This window comes from Rhinolophus hipposideros (genome assembly GCF_964194185.1).
Source record: "Rhinolophus hipposideros genome assembly, chromosome: 1".
NCBI classification, from domain to species: Eukaryota; Metazoa; Chordata; class Mammalia; order Chiroptera; family Rhinolophidae; genus Rhinolophus; species Rhinolophus hipposideros.
The window spans coordinates 107,413,452-107,432,423 of record NC_138047.1 but is presented as its reverse complement, the minus strand read 5'-3'; the positions used below and the strand labels follow the sequence as shown (position 1 = coordinate 107,432,423).

At 51.2% G+C, this 18,972-nt stretch overlaps 2 protein-coding genes across 2 annotated transcripts; both read right to left on the bottom strand.

Moving 5' to 3' along the window:
* Positions 1-1,992: 1,992 nt before the first annotated feature.
* BLOC1S4 (biogenesis of lysosomal organelles complex 1 subunit 4) lies at positions 1,993-3,507 on the bottom strand. Its single transcript, XM_081049594.1, has one exon. It carries the CDS (start codon positions 3,459-3,461, stop codon positions 2,727-2,729), a length of 735 nt encoding a protein of 244 aa, XP_080905720.1. The 5' UTR covers positions 3,462-3,507; the 3' UTR covers positions 1,993-2,726.
* Positions 3,508-14,553: 11,046 nt separating this feature from the next.
* S100P (S100 calcium binding protein P) lies at positions 14,554-17,408 on the bottom strand. The gene is made up of 2 exons (XM_081046637.1): positions 17,217-17,408; positions 14,554-14,840 (listed from the first exon to the last, which is right to left on the bottom strand). Exons 1-2 carry the CDS (start codon positions 17,352-17,354, stop codon positions 14,700-14,702), a joined length of 279 nt encoding a protein of 92 aa, XP_080902763.1. The 5' UTR covers positions 17,355-17,408; the 3' UTR covers positions 14,554-14,699.
* Positions 17,409-18,972: the final 1,564 nt, after the last annotated feature.

Genomic DNA, 18,972 nt, shown 5'->3' with positions numbered 1-18,972 from the left:
ACTCTTACTATTAACAGTAGAGCATTCTAAGCCGAAATCCTTAAAAATACTGCCATGGGAGTCCATGAGGCGAAGTAAAGAAAAAGAGGGGGTGACAAGGCAGACAGGACCCGAGCTGGGCTTGTGTCTCACATCCAAGAGGAGCTGGTGACTTGGACTCCTTGCTATCCTAAGCCTGTCTTTCTCCTTATTCACTTTCAGCAGCAGGGAAAAAAATCCTTCGGAACTAGTGCTTTCTATCTTCCCACACTGCCTCTTCTGATAGCTGTTTCGCCAAGCTAGTTTAAAACTTTAAATTCCAGGCCATTATTAGTTTTTAACTCTCAGTATGTCCCTTGTGTTTCAAGAAATACCTGTTGCTATAAGTCAAGTTGTATCTTTATACACGTGCACATTTGTTTCTTTACTGTATGTGGCTGCTTTGCAGTGTGAGGGAGTAGTTGTGACACCACATGGTTGCCATTCTATGTACCATTTGGTCCTTTAACTCTGCTGACCCGTCCTCCATCATAGCAGGTTCACACCAAGTTGTCTGATTCCAGGACCCCACACTCTTATCCCTATGAGGGACCCACCTCCTCACACACGATTCAAGACTCATGTTCCAAAGTGCTGAACTGGGGGAACAGAAGTCACAAGGCGCTTACTAGCTCGTTAGAACCCAATTTTATTTGTGTGTATAAACTGAGTCCCGATGCCCGGGGCTGCCCTTGGACTGGAGGGATGTCCTATGGACCCCTGAAAACTTGAAGCAATTATTGTACTCTTGGGTGTGGAAGTGAAGAACAATTGACTCCAGTGTGGTTGGTGGGGTGCCCCTGTCAAGCTTTATTAAATCTCATTCCTGTTTATTCTTCTAGCAAGTGGAGGAGCAGTAGCTCAGGACCCCAGTAGCAGAGGGTCACCCAAGATGACAACTGGATCCCCTCCATCGCTCCCCCTCCCAACTTGTTAGTTGACTTATGAAGAGATGGAAGGACCAGTTTTCCAAGATCCAGAAGGGGCCCTCTTAACTCTCCAGGTGGTAGAGTGGGATAGGAAGGAGACAGGTCTGAAGGTGGCAGTGCCAGAAAGCAGGGGTGTGCCTGGCTCCCCAACTTCCATTCTTGAGACAAATGACCTTTATCTAATCTCTGTCTTGTACTGTGTAAACCAGCTTCAAGATCCCATTCCAAAGAAGGCCCTGCACTAATCTCTCTTTAAAAACCGCATAAACATCACCTGACTAAGAGAATTTCACATCCCAAGTCCCTTAGAGATAAGCTGCACACACAATCAAGTTAGTATTAGTATTATCCAAACCACGATTAGTATTATCCAAGTTAGTATTATCCAAACCACGATTCTACAATAAAATGTACTGCCAGGAAATTACATGATTAGCTTTAAAAACTGTTAAGCTGAATTTCATTCTTTTACCGGTTATTATACTTTTAATTTTCTCAACCTAATTTACTTTTTTTGTAGGTAATGAAAGTAAATAAGCATTATATATTCCTAATTAAGAAAGTTTTACTTAATAGCACACTTATTCACTTATGCTTTCTGGGATTTAGGGTGTCTATTATGCAGATATTAAACCTCAGCTTTAAAATTATTCTCTTTCCATAATTTGTCTTAATTACTACCTACTCTTTAATATTAACCACAAGTTTAAAGAGCATTTTGGCAATATAGATGTTACCTAACGAAGCTGTTTTCATGTTCAGTGACTGGCATAGAGATATACTAATTACTTGCAGAAGTACTCAGCAGTTGCCAAACATTAAATTTAAGTTCATTGTTCTTTCAGTTTCTAAATTTTGGAGTTCCTGAATTTGTAATCAATGAAACTATCTGAATAAAAAACGTAAATGTGTGATATACAAGGTCCATGAAAGCGAAGGTTGAGATTCAATTTTCAGATTTTTCATAACACATAGCTAAGTGAGAACATACCTACTGTGTCAACCTCAGAGAGCTATGATAAATGACACACAAAAACCTACAAATAATTTAACTGTTTATTTTGAGGGGAAATATGTACATAATACTGTGAAATAGTAGCTAAGGTTAGTTGTTCACATTAGCCTTCTAAAGGAGGTACTCTCATGCCACTTTATCATACTCCTAAAACCATACCAGCAACAGGTCTATTTTCAAACAGAAAAGAAATATGTAAAGTCCTTTTCAGAAGGAAAGCTTTTAGCAGAAAATTTGAAACTTCCATTAACGTTTAAATTATAAACCAAACGCTGTCCACCGTACGTAAGACATGTTTGCTGGAGGCAAATTAAGATTGTGGGGTCATATTCTTAATACAACTTCAGAATTAGTTGCAACACATCAATACATTTTCTCAGAAGTTGTAGAATTTCTTTCGGTTTACCATCTATGATGTGGAAAGTTTAACAGAACGCCAAATAATTTACCATCTACCCTAACAGTGACATATAGAAAACGGATTCACCATTATGATCGAAAAACATAGTTTTAAAGGCTCAGCCGTTTTTCTTGAGTATATAAATCTGGAAAAAGTAATACTGTGTTTTTTGAGCTGTAAAACCCATAAAAGTTAAGTTCCGCTACAGTGCACGGATTAAGTGCATTCCTTGGCTTCCCGATCGCCTCCACCACGCAGCTTTCAGGTCAGACACTGCAAGACGGAGAATAATACATCCTACGTGAAATAACGAAGACCGTGAAAAACAGAATGTGCAAACAGTAAACTTTAAAATTCCGTACGCCTACATCCTGTGTCCACCAACAGGACTTTCAACCGATTTAAAGCTCGAGGCAGCGTCCTCGGGCGGTGCTGTCCGGCCGCCTCCCACCGGGGGGCTCTCGCCGCAGCCGGGAAAGTGGTCCTCGGTCCGGAACAGGGCCGGGGGCTCGTAGCGGGTCCGCCGGGGCCTGCCGGGGGGCCCCTTGTGGAAGACCGAAGGCGCCTGGATGGTGTGCAGCAGCGTTCGCAACGTGCTGGGGAACGCGCCCAGCTCGGCCTCCGCCCTGGCCACCTGCTCCTCCATCCGCGCCACGCGGGCGCCTATCATCCGGACGAACGCCTCGAGCCTGTCGATCTTGCCGTACACCTGCCGCATCTCCGTGGCCTTCGCGTGGATCAGAGGCACGCCCTCGCTGACCACGTGGGAGGAGTCTCCCCGCAGCATGTCCAGCATGCCCACGAACTCGTCCACCCTGGTGAGCAGCTCCTCCAGGCTCGCGTCCAGGGCCTCCACCTCCGGCCGCGCCTCGGCTCCGGGCAGCAGGCCGCCGGCGTAACCCGCGGCGGCGCGGCGCAGCAGCGACAGGTCGCGGCCCGGCGCGCCCAGCTCCGGGCCCTCGTCCTCCGCCAGCACCGAGGCGCTGCTGTGGCTCTGGGACACGTTGCCGCTGTCCCCGCTGCAGGCGGCGCCGGGGGGCTCGGCCTCCTCCGCCGATCCCTCGCGAGACAGCCCGCGACTCGCGAGGTAACCCTCCATGGCCCGCGCCCGCCCGCGCGGCACCCCGCTTCCGCCTTCCGCGCGTGCACGCGCTCGCACAGCACGCACGCCCCTGCTTCCGGCCTGCGCGCGCGCGCACGCGCCGCGCACGTCCCTGCTTGGGCCTCCGCGCGCTCGAGCGCGCGCGCCAGGGTCTCTGCGCGCCCGCCGTCCGTCAGAGACCTTTGTGAAAACCAAGGCGTACCGCGAATGTAATACGGTGCATCCATCTGAAGTGTGCACACCGATTCCTTTTACATATCCATGCAGCCATGTAACCTCCATGCAGAGCACGATGCAGAACGTGCCCAGGACCCAGGACCGAGGCCCTCCCGTCCCTGGTTTCTTCTTGCCACTTAATAAAATGAGATGAGAAATAAGCAAAAGGAAGGTCTGTTACATCTGATGTCCTCGATGACTTTGAAAGCTCCCGGTCCCTTCAGATGGCTAAACTACATAAAATTAAGAAATAGCTCAGAGCAAAGATCAAATCCAGGGCACTGCCAGAAAAACCAGAGTTGTCACCGTAAAATCCCTCTTCCCAACTCCCGCTTCCGTGGCCCAATTTATTATTAAACAAGACATAGCCATCTTTGTCTAAAATAACTTTTCCTATTTTCATGCTCAATTATGAGGCGTTGAATGGAGAAAATTTAGACAGCTGAAGCAAGCAATATAAAACCCATCTTAAAGCATCTCCGAAACATCAGCGATGGTGGCTCGGGTACCATTCAGCCAGAATCACGGCTCTTTAAGGAGATCACGGACGTGCCTCACAGAGCCTCTCCATCAAACGACAGTAGGGTCTCCAGGGAGCTTAAGGGCTGGTCCCTTGGCATGATCAGCAGAGGCCCAAGGTCACAGGGACTCACCTCAAAAATAGTTGAAGGTGGGGCTTTGTCTAATGGAGTGGACCCCAATGACATTCACAGGAAACCTACAATGTTTTACAGATAATGATATCAGGCAAAACCCTGCAGCTTCGACGGGAAGGGACAGAGACGGAACAAAATGAAAGGTCTTTTGGACACCCCCCGCCCCAGCTTCTACAAGCACAAAGCAGGCTGAGAAAATTACTCATCTGCAAACACATGCTACCTTTCACGAAAAAGGAAGCAGGATACAAAGGGTGGAACCAAGAGCCATGGAACTGAGAACCATAGAAAATCAATTATTTCTAGACCTTGAGGCTGAATTGTAGAATTACTATGGATCAGTGATTCCTTTGTGCCCCCCCCATATTTGAAAAGCAATGTCTAATGGTTATCCTATGCCTGCCCCCAATTGTATATTGGATGTGTGAGGGCAAGTAACGTATCTCTTTAGTTTCAAAGTTCTACAGATCAAAAACTGTAGTTTAGGGGCTCGATTTAAAGGACCACACTCATGGAGATTTATCTACATCTGATGGCAAATTTCTGGACGTGGAATTGATGCTACAATAGAATGTAACTTTGGGGACCTTGGGTGGGAATGAGTGTGGTTTGCGTGTTGGAAGAACATGAATCATTAGTGGCAGAAAGCCGGCCTTCAGCATGACCCCCACTGATCTCCACCTCCTGCTGTTCCCTCTCTTGTGTATTGAGTGTGTACTAGACATAGTGATTTGCTCATAATAAATAGAAAAAGACAGAAGTTATGGTGTGTGACTTAGAGATTAGGACATAAGAGGAGATGTGTCTTCTCTTTCTTTCAAATCTCTTGCTCTGGGGGAAACCAGCTTCCTTCTTCTGAACAGCTCTGTGCAGAAAACCACATAGCAAAGAACTGAGGCCTTTTACCAACAGCTAGTGAAAAACAGCCTCCTTCCAACCACATGAGTAAGCCATCTTGGAAGTGAATCCACCAGTCCCATTCAAGCCTGGAGATGATGGCAGCACCAGCTAATATCTAGACTGCAGCCCCACTAAATATCCTGAGCTGAAATTATGAGAGATGTTAACTATGTGTTGTTTTAAGCTGCTAAATTATGGGGACATTTGTTATGCAGAAATAGATAACTAATACACCATTGAAGGAATATACTACAATTGGTTTTATTTGTTTATTTTCTTGCTGATGAACATTTGGGTTGTTTTAGCTCTGGGGCTATAAAAAAGCTGCTATGAATATTCTACCATATGTCTTTTTGTGAACAAACGTGCTCAAAATCTCTTGAGTGTAAACTAAGGTGTCAGATTTGCTAGGTCATAGTGTTGGTACATGTTTAGTCTTAGTAGATACTGCGAAACAGTTTCCCAAAATTATTGCACCAATTTACATTCCCATTGTTATGGACTGTATGTATGTGATCACACCCCGCCAACACCACCACCCAATTCTCATGTTGGTCTGGACTCCAGTGTGGTTGTACTTGGAGTAAGGAAGTAGTTAAGGTTAAATGAGGATAGAGCTCTGATCTGCTAGGATTAGTGTCCTTATGAGAAGAGACACCAGAGCTCACACTCTCTCCCTCCCCACTCCACCCCTGTCTGTACACAAAGAAGAGATTATGGGAGGACTGCAGGGAGAATGCAACCATCTACACACCAGGGAGGGAGATCTCACCAGAAATTGAATCTGCTGGCACCTTGATGGGCTTCTAGCCTCCAGAATAGTGAGGGGTGGGGGAAGTCTGCTGTGTAAGCCACCCACCGTGTGGTACTTTGTAGTGGCAGTCTGAGCAGACTGAGACACCTGTCAAGAATGTAGGAGAGTCCCAGATGTTCCACATCTTCCCTGACACTTGGCATTATCAATCCTTTACATGCTAGCCATTCTAGTGGAGGCACAGTCCTATCTCATTGTGGTTTTCATTTGCATTTTCCTGTTGTATCACAAAGTTGAACACCTTTTTATAAACGTTATTGGCCATTTGGATATTCCCTTTTGCAAAGTGCCAGCTCAAGTCTTTTGCTCATGTTTAAATTGAGTTATTTGTCTTTTTAAAAAATTGATCTGTAGAAGTTCTCAATACAGTCTGAATATGAATCCTTTGTCAGATATGCCTATTGAAAATATCTTCTCCCACACTGTGGTGTGCCTTTTCACTCTCTTAAGTGTCTGTGGTGAATAGAAGTTCATGATTTTAATAAAGTCCAATTTATCAAACCAGGAAAGTTTTGGGAGAGAAAGGGGACCCTATGAACAAGTACATCAAGACACAAGATGTCAAATCTTGGGTGAACCATGTCATATGATTATTACGGATCATACAGATCACATTATGATCATTACGGATCGTATGTCCAATGCCCACCTTAGGGTTGTAGATGGAAACGATACCCAGCGAGGTGCATTCTGGTTAGCCAACTTGTTCAAGGCCACAGAGGAAGTAATTGGAGGAACTAGGTCCCAATTCAGGATTTGTCTGACTCCAAAACCTTTGGCACCACCTATATACTGTTTGGTGCTAATTGTAACAGTACCACCACTGGTATCTACTGGTGCTCTGGTATTCATAAAATGCTTTCATGCATGTGCTATCACCTATGCCTCTTCCCACTGACAGATACTCAGGCTGGGACCACTGGTCTTTGCTTATCAGGCTGGAAAACTGAAGCTCTGCTCTGGTTTCCCTTCCCGGGTGCAAGCGTGACCCCTCCAAATCAGTGCTGCTGTGGCACTGGGTGACAAGCCCAGAAATAGACTCCACCCATCCCACAATGGCTCACTATCGGTGCTGAACGTGTTTTGCTAAATGAATATTCAAGCAACATTCACGGAGCCCCTGCTGTTTTTCAGACCCCGTGGGCGGTGGGGACACAGAGGTGACCAAGCCGAGAAGCTGCCTCTTGCGTCGGGGGGAGGAGCTTGCGTGTCCGGGACGCAGGCCCGGTCGCTGACACAGTCCCGACGCCGGGCTGCGGGGAGGGGCTGAGGACGGAGCCGAATCGGAAGCGGCCCTTTACGTGCGTTGGCCTGATGCTCAGTGGGGCGAAGAGACCAAGAAACCACCGAGCAGCACAACCGCAGGCGGCAGGAGACAAGCCGCCGGAACCCAAGGACGGGAGAGCCGGGTGGGGGTCCGAGGCAAGGGGGTCGGCGTCGGAGGCTTGGACGTCAGGGCCCTGCGCACAAGAGGAAGCACGTGGGGCAGTTAGGGGCGGGGACTGCGGACCCGGGCAGCCCTGGGTTCCAGTGCTGGCCACAAGACAGTGGTTAGCCGGTGTTCCACCTGTCGCATAGCTTTGCTGTGAGAATGAAATGAATTAACACTCGAGAGCCGTGCTGCTTGGATAATAAGCGCTGTGAACGACACGCTGTGTTATTCAAATAGGAGGGTGAGAGAATCGCTTTCCTTTAGAAACAAAAAAAGCAGCAGCCGCCGCCGCCGCCGCCGTAGCCCCCAAGCTCTGAGGAGGCGGCGAGCCGAGCACCTGTTTCGGCCCCCAAGGGGCTGATGAAAGAGGGGGGCGGGGGCGGGGCCGGGCGGGGCGGGGCCGGGCGCCGGCGGCGGTGGGCGTGCGCGCGGCCGAGGCCCACGCCCCTTTGCGTGCGCGCGGCCGCGCTCGGTCTGCCCGGAGGCGTGGCCGTGAAGGAGCGTGGGCGCGTCGTGAAAGCGCCACAAACACCCGCGGGGTGACGGCTGCGGGTCCGTCTGGTTTCCCTTCCCCGGGCGGCTGGGAAGCGAAAGGCGGGAAGGGAAGCAACGTTTCGAAGGAACTCGGCGGTAGCTGCGGCCGGGGACGGTGGCTGCCCCGACCCCCGCGGTCGCTGGTCCCCCGGGGGCTGCGGGCCTGCAGAAGTGGCAGGAAAATGCGGCCCTTGGACCTGCACGAGCCGGCGGCCCCGGCGGGTAATGCTGTCACACATTACAGGCGTTTCGGAGTGTGGCGTCAAAGAGCCCGGCCACGGAGGGCCTTGGGGGGCGGGGAAGGGAAAGGATGGCCCCGGGGCCCAGGACGTCCCTTCTCGTTCGTCGGGTAGCAGAGCTGGCAGGCGTTCGAGGTCAAAATCAGGATGTCATAATTGTGTGTTAGCTTGGAAACACAAAGACCTAAAAAGCCTTTTTTAAAAAAAACGTCTGTTCAGAAGACCAGTGCCCCTCCGTGTGCTAAGAAAAGAGTCACAAATAAACTCCTTTTGAAATGGATGTTCTTCCGTGCGTGTCGTCATCGAGTGGGAGTGGCCTGCTGTAGTTTCCCTGGAAGCCCCGCCCCGCGCGGGAGGATTGCTTGTGGCAGGCGCCGTGGGGACGAGATGACAGCGCTCATTTGTAACAGAGACAAGTCCACCGTGTGGGCGAAGCCGCTGCCTTTCAGCCGCTGAAGGACGTGTGGCCCCTCGGTCCGCGGGGGTAGAAGGTGCTTCCTGCCTTGTCCCAGGCACTGGGGCTGGAAAGGGAACACGTGCTTTGGGAACACGTGGGCCGGAAATGGGAACAAGTTACTGCAGCAGAGTGCGCTCCACACTGCGTGGCGCAGCCTCGGAAAGCTCTTCACAGCAAATGACGGGACTCGACTGCTGAATACAATTTCTGAAAGTAGAAACGAGTGAAGGCATTAGGGACTCAGGGACCGAGGGGAGCACACCCCCGGCGAGCCCCAGTGCTGGGGACATGGCCAGGGTGCTGGCCCCCAGTGGGATGGAGGGAGCCGTGGGAGACTGGGTGAGCCCGGTGAGCAGGGGTGAGAGATCTCCCTTCAGGAGGGAATGCACCTTACACAATGCTGGTGGACACACCAGGCCATGGGGCGCGCGTTTTCCAGAATCGCTAAATTGGTAAAAGCAAATATGTGGTCATGATGACAAATGGAGATACGCGTTTTGGATTAATATGTGAAAGAGACATTTTTACGATAAAGTACCTGGGCACCAAGAGAAGTCATATTTCCAGAGGCGTGTCTGGCGGTCCCTTGGACTCAGAATCCTTGTTCCTGCGCCGGCCTGTCTGGGCTCTTCAGTGGCAACAGAGGAGTACGGCCGGGAGCCATTGACACTGGTGAGCAGGGAATGGCCATAACCTTTAGTCGGGAGCTTACTGGACTGCATCCATGCCGTGTATGGATGAGGGGGCCTTCAAGTGAGGGCAGGAAGGTGGCGCTGGTGCAGAAGTGCAGACGGGATTGGGGCCAGAGGAGTGGGAAGGACCCCGGAGGCTTTCCTGGGGTCCAGACTTGGTGTGCTTCTGGCAGTCAACCAGACTGAGTGACACGACTCGAACAGTTCACCCCAGAGTCTTAGCGGCGTACAATCAGGAAGCTTTGTCTCTCATTCACATCTCTGGACGTGGTAGGTGCTGGCTCCCTACTTAATTCCAGGACCTGGCGGAAGCCAGGATCCTTAATTCCAGGATCCCCTCTTTGGGCTGTTACGGATCTTCGCTGAGGAGAATGCTCATTAGAACCTACTTCAGTGATTTAAAAACAGCTGAATACACACACGTACATGTATATGTGTAGTGTGTACGTATATTTTCCCCCTTGATGAACTGATCATAAATTACATCCACTGGGTTGTATTTCATGTCTTCTGTGTCCCGGGGCTTGATGCTAAGCCTTCGTGGTCAGGGCCTTAAGAGTCTTCCGAATCGTTTCTGACCCTCGGCTCTTATTCAGTGCATTGTGGCGACAAGCTAATTGTCTTAACCTGAGCTTGTGATGAAAATCTAATTTAGAGGCATGCAGGGGTGTGTATTTCCTATTTGCTTTAACTGAAAATTTCCCCCATTGGGTTACTATCAGTGGAACTTCAACAGCTTCAAAGACAACTAGAAATTTTGGATTGGCGTGTCATTAGTCTGTCATGCCCAGACTCCCTTTGCTCTGAAATCTGAAATTCTAGTTTCTCTTCCAGAAGACCCAGGAAATTCTACAACCTTCACTTGGATTGGCTGGCTTGTGGTGCCTGAGTCTTTAGTAATGTTTTCTTTCAGTACTTCTCAGAGTTTTGTTTTTCTGAAAAGACTGGAATGTGAATATCCACGTGGCTCACGATGCCATTTCCTATCCTACATCCAATATCCTATATCTATATCCTATACCCAATATCCTATATCTATAGCCTATATCCAATATCCTATATCTATAGCCTATATCTATAGCCTATATCCAATATCCTATATCTATAGCCTATATCCAATATCCTATATCTATAGCCTATATCCAATATCCTATATCTATAGCCTATATCCAATATCCTATATCTATATCCTACATCCAATATCCTATATCTATATCCTATATCCAACTAACCAATCCCCCCATCCCAGCCCACTGTCTCCCTCTCGGCAAGTGTATCCTTTCTTTGTAGGAAGCCTCACCCACACGACACACAAGGTTGTTGAAGCAGGCACACACGTATGAGCACCTCCTGGTAATCAAGCTCTGGATATTCTAGAAGAGCTGGCTGTGAGTTGGATGCTGGCCCGGCCCCAGGGGGTTCTCAGGGAAGGCAGGCTGTGTGGAGAGAAGTCAGAGGAAGGTGGGGGAGGGTGTGGCTGGAAATGTAGAGAGAGCCCCCAGGGCCCATGGGGGGCATTAGAGGGCTGGGAGGGCTTCATGCAGTAGGGGTGAGGGACAGAAGCACAGGGACAAACCAACAAAACAGTGAAGCACCCAAGAACAGCAAATAAAGAAATCAGCTGCAGCTTCAGCCTCTCCCATGCTGGGGCACTGCCAGCCCAAACGGGCAGAAGCGGATTCCAGGCTCTGCTGAGATGTTACTTTCCCAGAGAGGCTCTCCTGCTTATAAAATAGCAGTGCCATCCACTATTTCTGTCCTTTCCGTTTCTTCTCACTACCCGACGTGGGGTATTTGGGGTGTTGTCTGACTTCTTCTGGTAGAATGTCAGCCCCCCGAGGGCAAGGCCTCTGTCCACGTGTGAAACTGGCACTTCGGCCAGTGCTTGGCTGTCATGGGGTTGGTGCTTCTTAATACTCCTTGAAATGAGTTCCAATTAGGTATGTGTGTTTAATTGACACTTAATTGTGTCTGCTTACCAGTGCAGATGAGAAGTTTCTCAGCTGGACCTCAGTGTCATTCTTGACACCTGCCTCCTCAGCAGCCCCTCCCGTCCTTACGTTGATTCTACCTCCAGAGCACACCTTGGACTCACCCAGCTCTCTCCAGCTACTCCAAGCCACTAGCGGGAGAGTCCCCTCACTGGCCTCTCTGCTTGCAGTTTTACTCCAGTGTAGAGTGAGTGGGGTTACGTCAGTCCCCTGCTTAAAACCGTGGAAAACTCCCTTTTACCGCAGATGTTTTTATTTACTCATCAATGTTACTTAGCTCCTGTCGTATACCTGGCACTGTTCTAAGCACCAGGAGATATAGCAGTGAACAGACAGTCCAAAAGTTCTGCCTCGAGCTTGCGTCTAGACGTGGAGATACACAGTCAGCAGGATAAATCTAGTTACCTAGAGATGAGTGCTTGCATTTCTTCGACATTCATAGTTCATAGCAGACAGGGCACCTGACTTGCTGTGCTCAGCCAGGAGTTAGCCGGGCCATGGTGGTCCCAGCACCCACAGGCAACCCACCTGAGGAAGGTGAAAGTGCACCATCCTCGCTGGGGGGACAGAGCTTAGCCAAGCACCAATTCTGCAAGTCATCAGCAGGGGGCGCTGGCGACAAGCAGCCGGTCAGGCTCCCAAGGCTGCTTCTGCGGGAAAAAATCAGAAACAAGCTACTGCTTGTTTTCCTAAGCATGATGGTGGAGACACTTGACCTGGGTTAAATAGTTTGTTTTTTTAAAAAACAATCTGGAAGCAACCCAAGTGTCCAGCGATCGATGAATGGATAAGCAAAATGTGGTCCATCCATACAATGGACTATTATTCAGCCTTAAAAAGGAAGGCAGTTCTGACACCTGCTACGCCAAGGATGATCCTTGAGGATGTTATGCCAGATAAAATCAGCCAGACATAAAAGGACAAACACTGATTCCACTTACGTGAGGTCCCTAAAGTAGTCAAGTCATAGAGAAAGTGGAACACTGGTTGCCAGTGGTTGGAGGGAGTTGGTTAATGGGCATCGAGTTTTAGTTTGGGAAGATGAAAAAGTTCTGGAGATGGGTTGCAGAACAATGTGAATGTTCTTAACATTACTGAACTGTACATTTAGAAATGGTTAAGATAGAACATTTTATAGTATATATTTTTACTCCTCTGCCCTAGGAATCCTAGGTTAAAAATGGAATTCATTTTGGGGAAAATTTCTGAGCTTAAGACAAAGATTTATGCATGAAAATATTAGCTGTAGCATACTTTAAAAAAAGAAACACCAAAAAGTAAGAACTATATCTTTAATAATGAGCAAAGAGTGGTACACTCATTCTAGTGAATTCCGTGCAGCCATTAAAAACTGCTAGTTGGAGGAGGGGGAAGAGCTTTTGCTTCACAAGGTCCTGGTTGCCAGGTGCCTCCAGGAAGCTGTGACCTCCAGCGGTGACTGTGGACTTCACCCACGAGCACTGCGCCTTCTGCATCCTCCTGAGGGGACGCCAAACAGAAGTGGGCTGACAGAGAACCACAAGAGGCTGGTGTGCTGGGGCAGGGATCGCTCTCCAACCTGAGGTGATCTCTCAGTTGGAGGGGTGGGGAGCCACGATGAGATGAACCGCATTCCAGGGCAACCCTGCAGCTGTGGGAATTGCATGAACCGCATTCCAGGGCAACTGTGCTGCTGTGGGAATTGCATGAACCGCATTCCAGGGCAACCGTGCTGCTGTGGGAATTGCACGTTCCAGGGAAGAACCTTCAGAGCAGGGCACTTTAATGGAGGCCGTCCTGTGGGCTGACAACAGAAAGACGGCCCTGTTGTCTTCATGAGGAGAGGCTGGGGCTTGTGAGGAACTGTCGGAGAGGCCCCAAGGACACTTGAAGGCAGTGGCATGTGGCCAGTTGCATACTCCACTAGTCTGAGTTCTTAGCTGCAAAGCACAGAGCCCCCTCCCCTCCCCCCAGGCCATGATTTAGAAAAGACTTCTCTCCTTTAAGGTGGTGAGAAGTACAGGATGCCTGAGATCTGGAGAATTAGGCTCAGGACTCCGTAGCTGGAAATCTCCGACAGCCATGCTCCAAGGCCCCTGCGAGTTTTTCCAGGTCTCCCCTCTTTGCATCAATTGCGCAACTCCAAGTCTGGGGTGAGGGCAGGGTCTGGGGGATCCCAGGTCAGGTGCATTCACCCCAGCAATAAGCGAGGTCAGGGAGCGAGGGCCGTGGTGTTTGCTGCAGCTTCTATAGGCTCTGCCTCCTAACCAGGTGATTTGTCATTCATAGGATGGTGACTAATTTGTGAAGGAGCAAGGAAACGAAAACAGTTTCCACTCTGGTCCATACTTTCAGCTCCCCCATGTCACATTCACTTGACTTTTCACACCTTATTTACATGTGTGTATCTGCTCCTATCTAACCTAACGCAACTCTCCCTCTTACAAAAACCAGAGCCATCCCTTCCCCGACGAGGGACAAACCAAAGCCTTATATCACTGTGTTCACTGCCAAGTTCAGGATCTCTCAGTGATGCCCATTTCTGCTCTGGTGATGTCTTCAAATATAAGAAGAACCTTCAACTGTTGGGTATTCAAAATGATAAGAGTCTCAAAACCAGGTCAAATTGACCTACCACCCAAGACCCCACTTGAGTCACGTTTGTTGCTTTCTAGAATTTCAAAGTTGTGAACACCAGTGATGTGGCCAGCTGTTCACTGGTGGTGGTTCTCATCCTCACAGGTCATTTTTTCTCGAGGTCTATTAGTGTGTTTTATGGGTTTTGTGGCAAGAAAAAATAGTGTACCATTAGAAAGATGTTACCTGAAAACAACGTATTTGGAGAGATGGAAGATGGAGGGCCAGGGTTTGATGAGTGGCTACATGACTGACTGAATGAATGGATACATAACCCACAATCCTCCCTGGATCCACTCCAGGGCGCTCACTTTGTGCTGACGAATACACATAAGCAGGGACTGTGCCCTAGCCATCAGGCTGGCACAGGGTGGGCACTCAGGAAGTGGCCCGTGCATGGACTCTTACCAAGTGACCTGTGTCTTTCCATCTCCATCTCTCCACTGGACAGACAAGGAGCGTGCAGTGACAGATGAGTGAGTTTGTTGGTGTGCGTGGGAGGGGGTACTGAGGCTTTAAGGAAATAAGCAGTTTCTCTGAGACCAGATCATTTCACAAGCATTTCATTTATTAGAGGGCCATCTGCTGGCTCAGCCAGAGAAATAACCGCCTCCCAGGGCTTCCTGGAAGGCAGGGGCCCTCTCCCTGTGCCCCCTTGCGGAATCCGGGCTGCAGAGTATCAGTCAGGTCATGGCTGCTGGAAGTACTTGTGACAGGCAGACGTGAGCGCTGCCACAAACACTATGAACTCGTTGAAGTCCACCTCGGCGTCTCCGTTGGCGTCCAGGTCCTTGAGCAGTTTGTCCACGGTATTCTTGTCCCTTCCACTCTAGAGGAGACAGAGGGCCAAGGTCAGCGATGAGGGTGCCTGTGTGGGGCCTGGGCCTCAGGTCGAGGGAGGGAAAAGCGACTTTGTGCAGCCTGTGCTGCCAGCGGCTGGGCTCGGGCCGGAGCCAGCTGTGCGCAGCAGACCCGCTGCTCCTGGAAAGGACAGGCGCACTCAGAGGTCGCGAGCTGCCCTAACGAACGCAATGCGGGAGAGCTTTTATTTTATTTTTATGTTTTGAAGGGGATTGTCTTTGGATTGTATAATGCGCTTTAAAATGATTCCCAGGATACGCACTCACTCCTGTTCCCTCTTTGTGCACCTCTGGCTTTGTGGGTGTTGCCTTCTTAAAACTCTTCCCATGGCGTTTACCAAACGCCCATCTCGTGCTGGCACGGAGCCAGCTGCTGTACAGAAACCGCTAGGCTTCACAACCACCAGGCAAGGCAGGCGTATCACCCAGTGTTACGGGTGAAGAAATAAGGCCCAGAGGGTGGAAGGAGACACGGGGAAGAAGGGCGGATCTGGAGTTGAGACTAGGCCCAGAAGGACAGGGTCCCTGCGCCCCCCCCTGCTCGGGGACCCGGGTCGGACCTCAAGCACCCAGGTCTTCTTGGAGAGGGCCGGGGTGGGGGGTGGGGTGGGCGTGTCTGAGTCTGCTCACGTGACGGTGCCAGAGCCCTGCCTTCAAGGAGACCCAGCGCCACCACCGTGCAGACCCGCAAAGCAGCAGCAGGGGGCGCCGACGACCCAGGCCCGGGAGCGGCCAATTCTAGAGCAATCAACCTGCGAGCAGCCGGCGTGGGGACCGCCTTGCAGCCATCAAAAGGGAGCTGCAGGAAGTTTGTAGCCGCACAGCCACCCAGTGTTTACGGAGCCCCGACTGTGCCAGGCGCCGGGCTGGGCCCGGAGGAAACGGCCGCAAGTGGACACTGCTGAGCCCAGTGCTGCTTCCACTTTGCCGGGCGTCAGCATCGGCTGCAGGCTGGGCTTGTTGAAGGGCCGGAGCCCCCCGCTTTTGCCAGGTTTCCCCTTGATTCTGATGGAACCCAAGTTTGAGAATCCCTGGCTTAGCTGCTGCTTCCCCGGACCGCGCGTACGGGGCGGAGGCGTTCAGTGAGCCTCGAAGCTGGAGACTGTATGCCACAACGTTAAGTTCACAAAGAAATGAACTTGCATATAAATTAGAAATTCATTCACGTCAACTTTCACCTGGGGAAAGGCTGGAAAGAAGAGGGAGAGGGAGAACTGTGTTGGGGTTTCTTTCCTCTACACATCCGTATTTTACATTTTCCACTACAAACATCGTTATAATAGAGAAAAGCAAATGAACTTTATTTTCAAAAATATATCTCCACTGCATTCACATCTAGAGAAAGAGAAAAATACTGAAGTGCTCAGTGTCTTTGAACTGATACTTAAGGCTGAAAATGTCAACCTCGCATTTTCAGGAAATGCCTTAGGGGGCAGGTAGGTGAGTTTGGTGGGGCAGAGGTGGGGAGGGGAGAAGGGGCAGGGAAGGAGTGAGAGGGAGGGGAGAAGGGGGGTAGAGAATTGGGAGGGGTGGGGGAGGGGAAAGGAGAGGGAAGGGAGAGAGGGATAGGCAGGCAGAAGAGGGGAGCAGGAAGAGGGGGAGGCAGAGGAGGGCAGGCCCTTTGTTTGGCCTCCCTGGGGAGGCTCCAGGCCCAGTGGCTCCAGGCAGACAGGTGCCAGGATGGGACCTCCTCCCATCCTTATTCCTGTCAGTCCCACTAACTCCTGGCATCAGGGCACCTGGGAATGGGGGTGGACAGCGAGCAAGCAGACAGTGGAGCAGGGATGTTTGTGGCCAGCAGCCTTGGAGGGGGGCCTTTCCGAGGGACCAGCACGCCCCCAGCCTCAGAGATGGCCCTGGATTTGGTCCCTGTGCCCCCGCTCCCCATCTCCCACAGCTCAGGTTCCCATCCCACTCCCAACTAAATTGGGGCTCCCACCCTGTTTCAAGGATTGACCTGGCCGCATCTCCTTCCTGCTCAGAAGCTCCAGAGCCCCCAGCCCCTGGGGCAGCAGATCTGTTCCTCAGGGACTGCAGCTGGTCTCCCCTTACTGCCGCTCTCCTTTAGAGCACTTGGGTCCTGACCCCTTCTGCCCCTTCTGCCTTCCATGCCCTTCTTTCTCCTCCCCCCACTGTCTTCCCTGACCCTCCTCTTGTCCCGGGACCATGCTGGCCCTGACCCTGGGGAGCCCCCATCCTGTCCCCCAGGGCCCTGTGCCCTCACCTGCAGGAAGCCAGGGAGCTCCTTCTCCATGAGCACCTTCAGCTCCCCCTTAGTCCCGGGACCATGCTGGCCCTGACCCTGGGGAGCCCCCATCCTGTCCCCCAGGGCCCTGTGCCCTCACCTGCAGGAAGCCAGGGAGCTCCTTCTCCATGAGCACCTTCAGCTCCCCCTTAGTCAGGCTCTGCTTGTTCCCTTCGGCCCCCGAGTACCGGGCAAAGACATCAATGATCATGCCCATGGCGGTCTCCAGTTCTGTCATGGTGCCGGCTTCAGACCCACGTCACGTCTCTGCACGTTTGCTGGCTGAGGTAATGGCCCACTGGAGGGCTCCTGGCGCTTTATAAGGCCCAGCCTCGTATTGACACAGGGTGGGACGGACAGGGCTGGACTGTTCAACAAACCCTGCCCCTCCCAGTCTGCATTACTCAGTTCTGAGGAAGACATTGTTACAACTTCCTGGTTCCATTGTCTGGAACCTTCCCCCAGGCCAGGCCTGGTTACAGGCCACCTTGGTGAGCCCATGTTTTACTCTGTTTGCCTGTGTTTTGGGGTGGTCAGTGAATTACAATGGTGTCCCCCACCCTGGGGGACCAGTGGGGCCTCGAGTTCAGTGGGTGCCTGGTGAGTGTTTGCTGAGTGAGTAATGAATGCGTGGACCTGTCCTCTAGCCCCTGTCCGTATGGTTATCAGATAGGCCTGGCATTCAGTGGGCGGACAGAGAAAGCCTTTGAGTTGGAATGTTGGAATGAGCAGCTGCTGTCACCTGCTTTTCAGAACACCCTGTGAGTCATTGAGCTGGCACCTCGGCCCGCTCCCCAGACCACAGCAGTTACAGGGGTGAGGCAGGGGGAGGCCTCCTCTGGGCCTCTGCCTGTCAGGACCACCCTGAGTGTGGGGTCTAGGTCATGTTTGCACCCCTCCCTCCGCTGCCCCTCTCCTCTCCTTGGTGGTGCCCACACACACAGAGGTGTTTGTCGCTGGAGGAGCCTGCGGGTCCCTGGCTGCCTGACATGGATACAGGACGAGAGCCTGGACAGAACTTGGAGGGCACGGTTGTGGGGGGATGAAATCAGGCCACACACACGCGGCTTGGCACCAGTCTGGCACTTCACAGGGGCAGCCGAACTCTCAACAGCTGATTTTCCCTTGGCCATGTTGCCTTCTCCCAGGTTTCCCGCAAGGGAGGCTTATCTGGGAAGAGGGAAGGGCCAGCTCCACTCCTTTGCTGGGCAGCTCCCTCTTAGGATGCCATTCCAGGGCCCAACTCCCTGGGCTACCACCTCTGGAAGGAATCCTTCAGCCCTGACCTTACCGGCGCAGCAGAAGTGGGGAGCTAACCCTCACGCCTTCATTTAAACTTGAAGGAAGATACTCAGGACTTTGCAGTAGGAGTCACGACTATCAAAATATGAGGGAGAGCGGGGTCAGCTCTGGGTTGGACAGGGACAGCTGGTCATTTATCACCAAGGAACAGAGGGGGTCAGTGGGTGGAAAATGACTAAGAGGAGATGGCAGTGATTCTTGCTAACGACAGGCCAAGGATTTCCCCGTCAAGGCAGGCTGAAGACAGGATGGGGATGAGCCCAAGGAGGAGAGCTCGGAGGAGCCTGACTCAGGTCTGCTCCAGGAGAGAGTCCGTCAGACCCAGAGGGCAGCTCCCAGGCCTGCTGGCGGAGGACCTGGGACAGGAAAGCGTGGGCCGGCCTGGAGCTGCCTCCACCTTGGTCATGAATGTGTGTTTTTTCCAAAGTTTCGTTTTCTGACTTGTTGCAAAAGTCAAAGCAGGCCCACCCAAAGACCTCTCTTGGTGGAGATCTTTGTAGGGATTAAAAAAAAAAAAAGTGGTTAGATCATCATTGTTAGAGTGAACGTAAACA

Excerpts from the sequence above, each read along its gene's own strand:
- S100P (XM_081046637.1), bottom strand. The coding sequence starts at position 17,354 with ATGACAGAACTGGAGACCGCCATGGGCATGATCATTGATGTCTTTGCC. Across the intron at positions 14,841-17,216 it reads AGCTCCCTGGCTTCCTGCAG|AGTGGAAGGGACAAGAATAC; the intron begins GTGAGGGCACAG and ends TGTCTCCTCTAG.
- BLOC1S4 (XM_081049594.1), bottom strand. The coding sequence starts at position 3,461 with ATGGAGGGTTACCTCGCGAGTCGCGGGCTGTCTCGCGAGGGATCGGCG.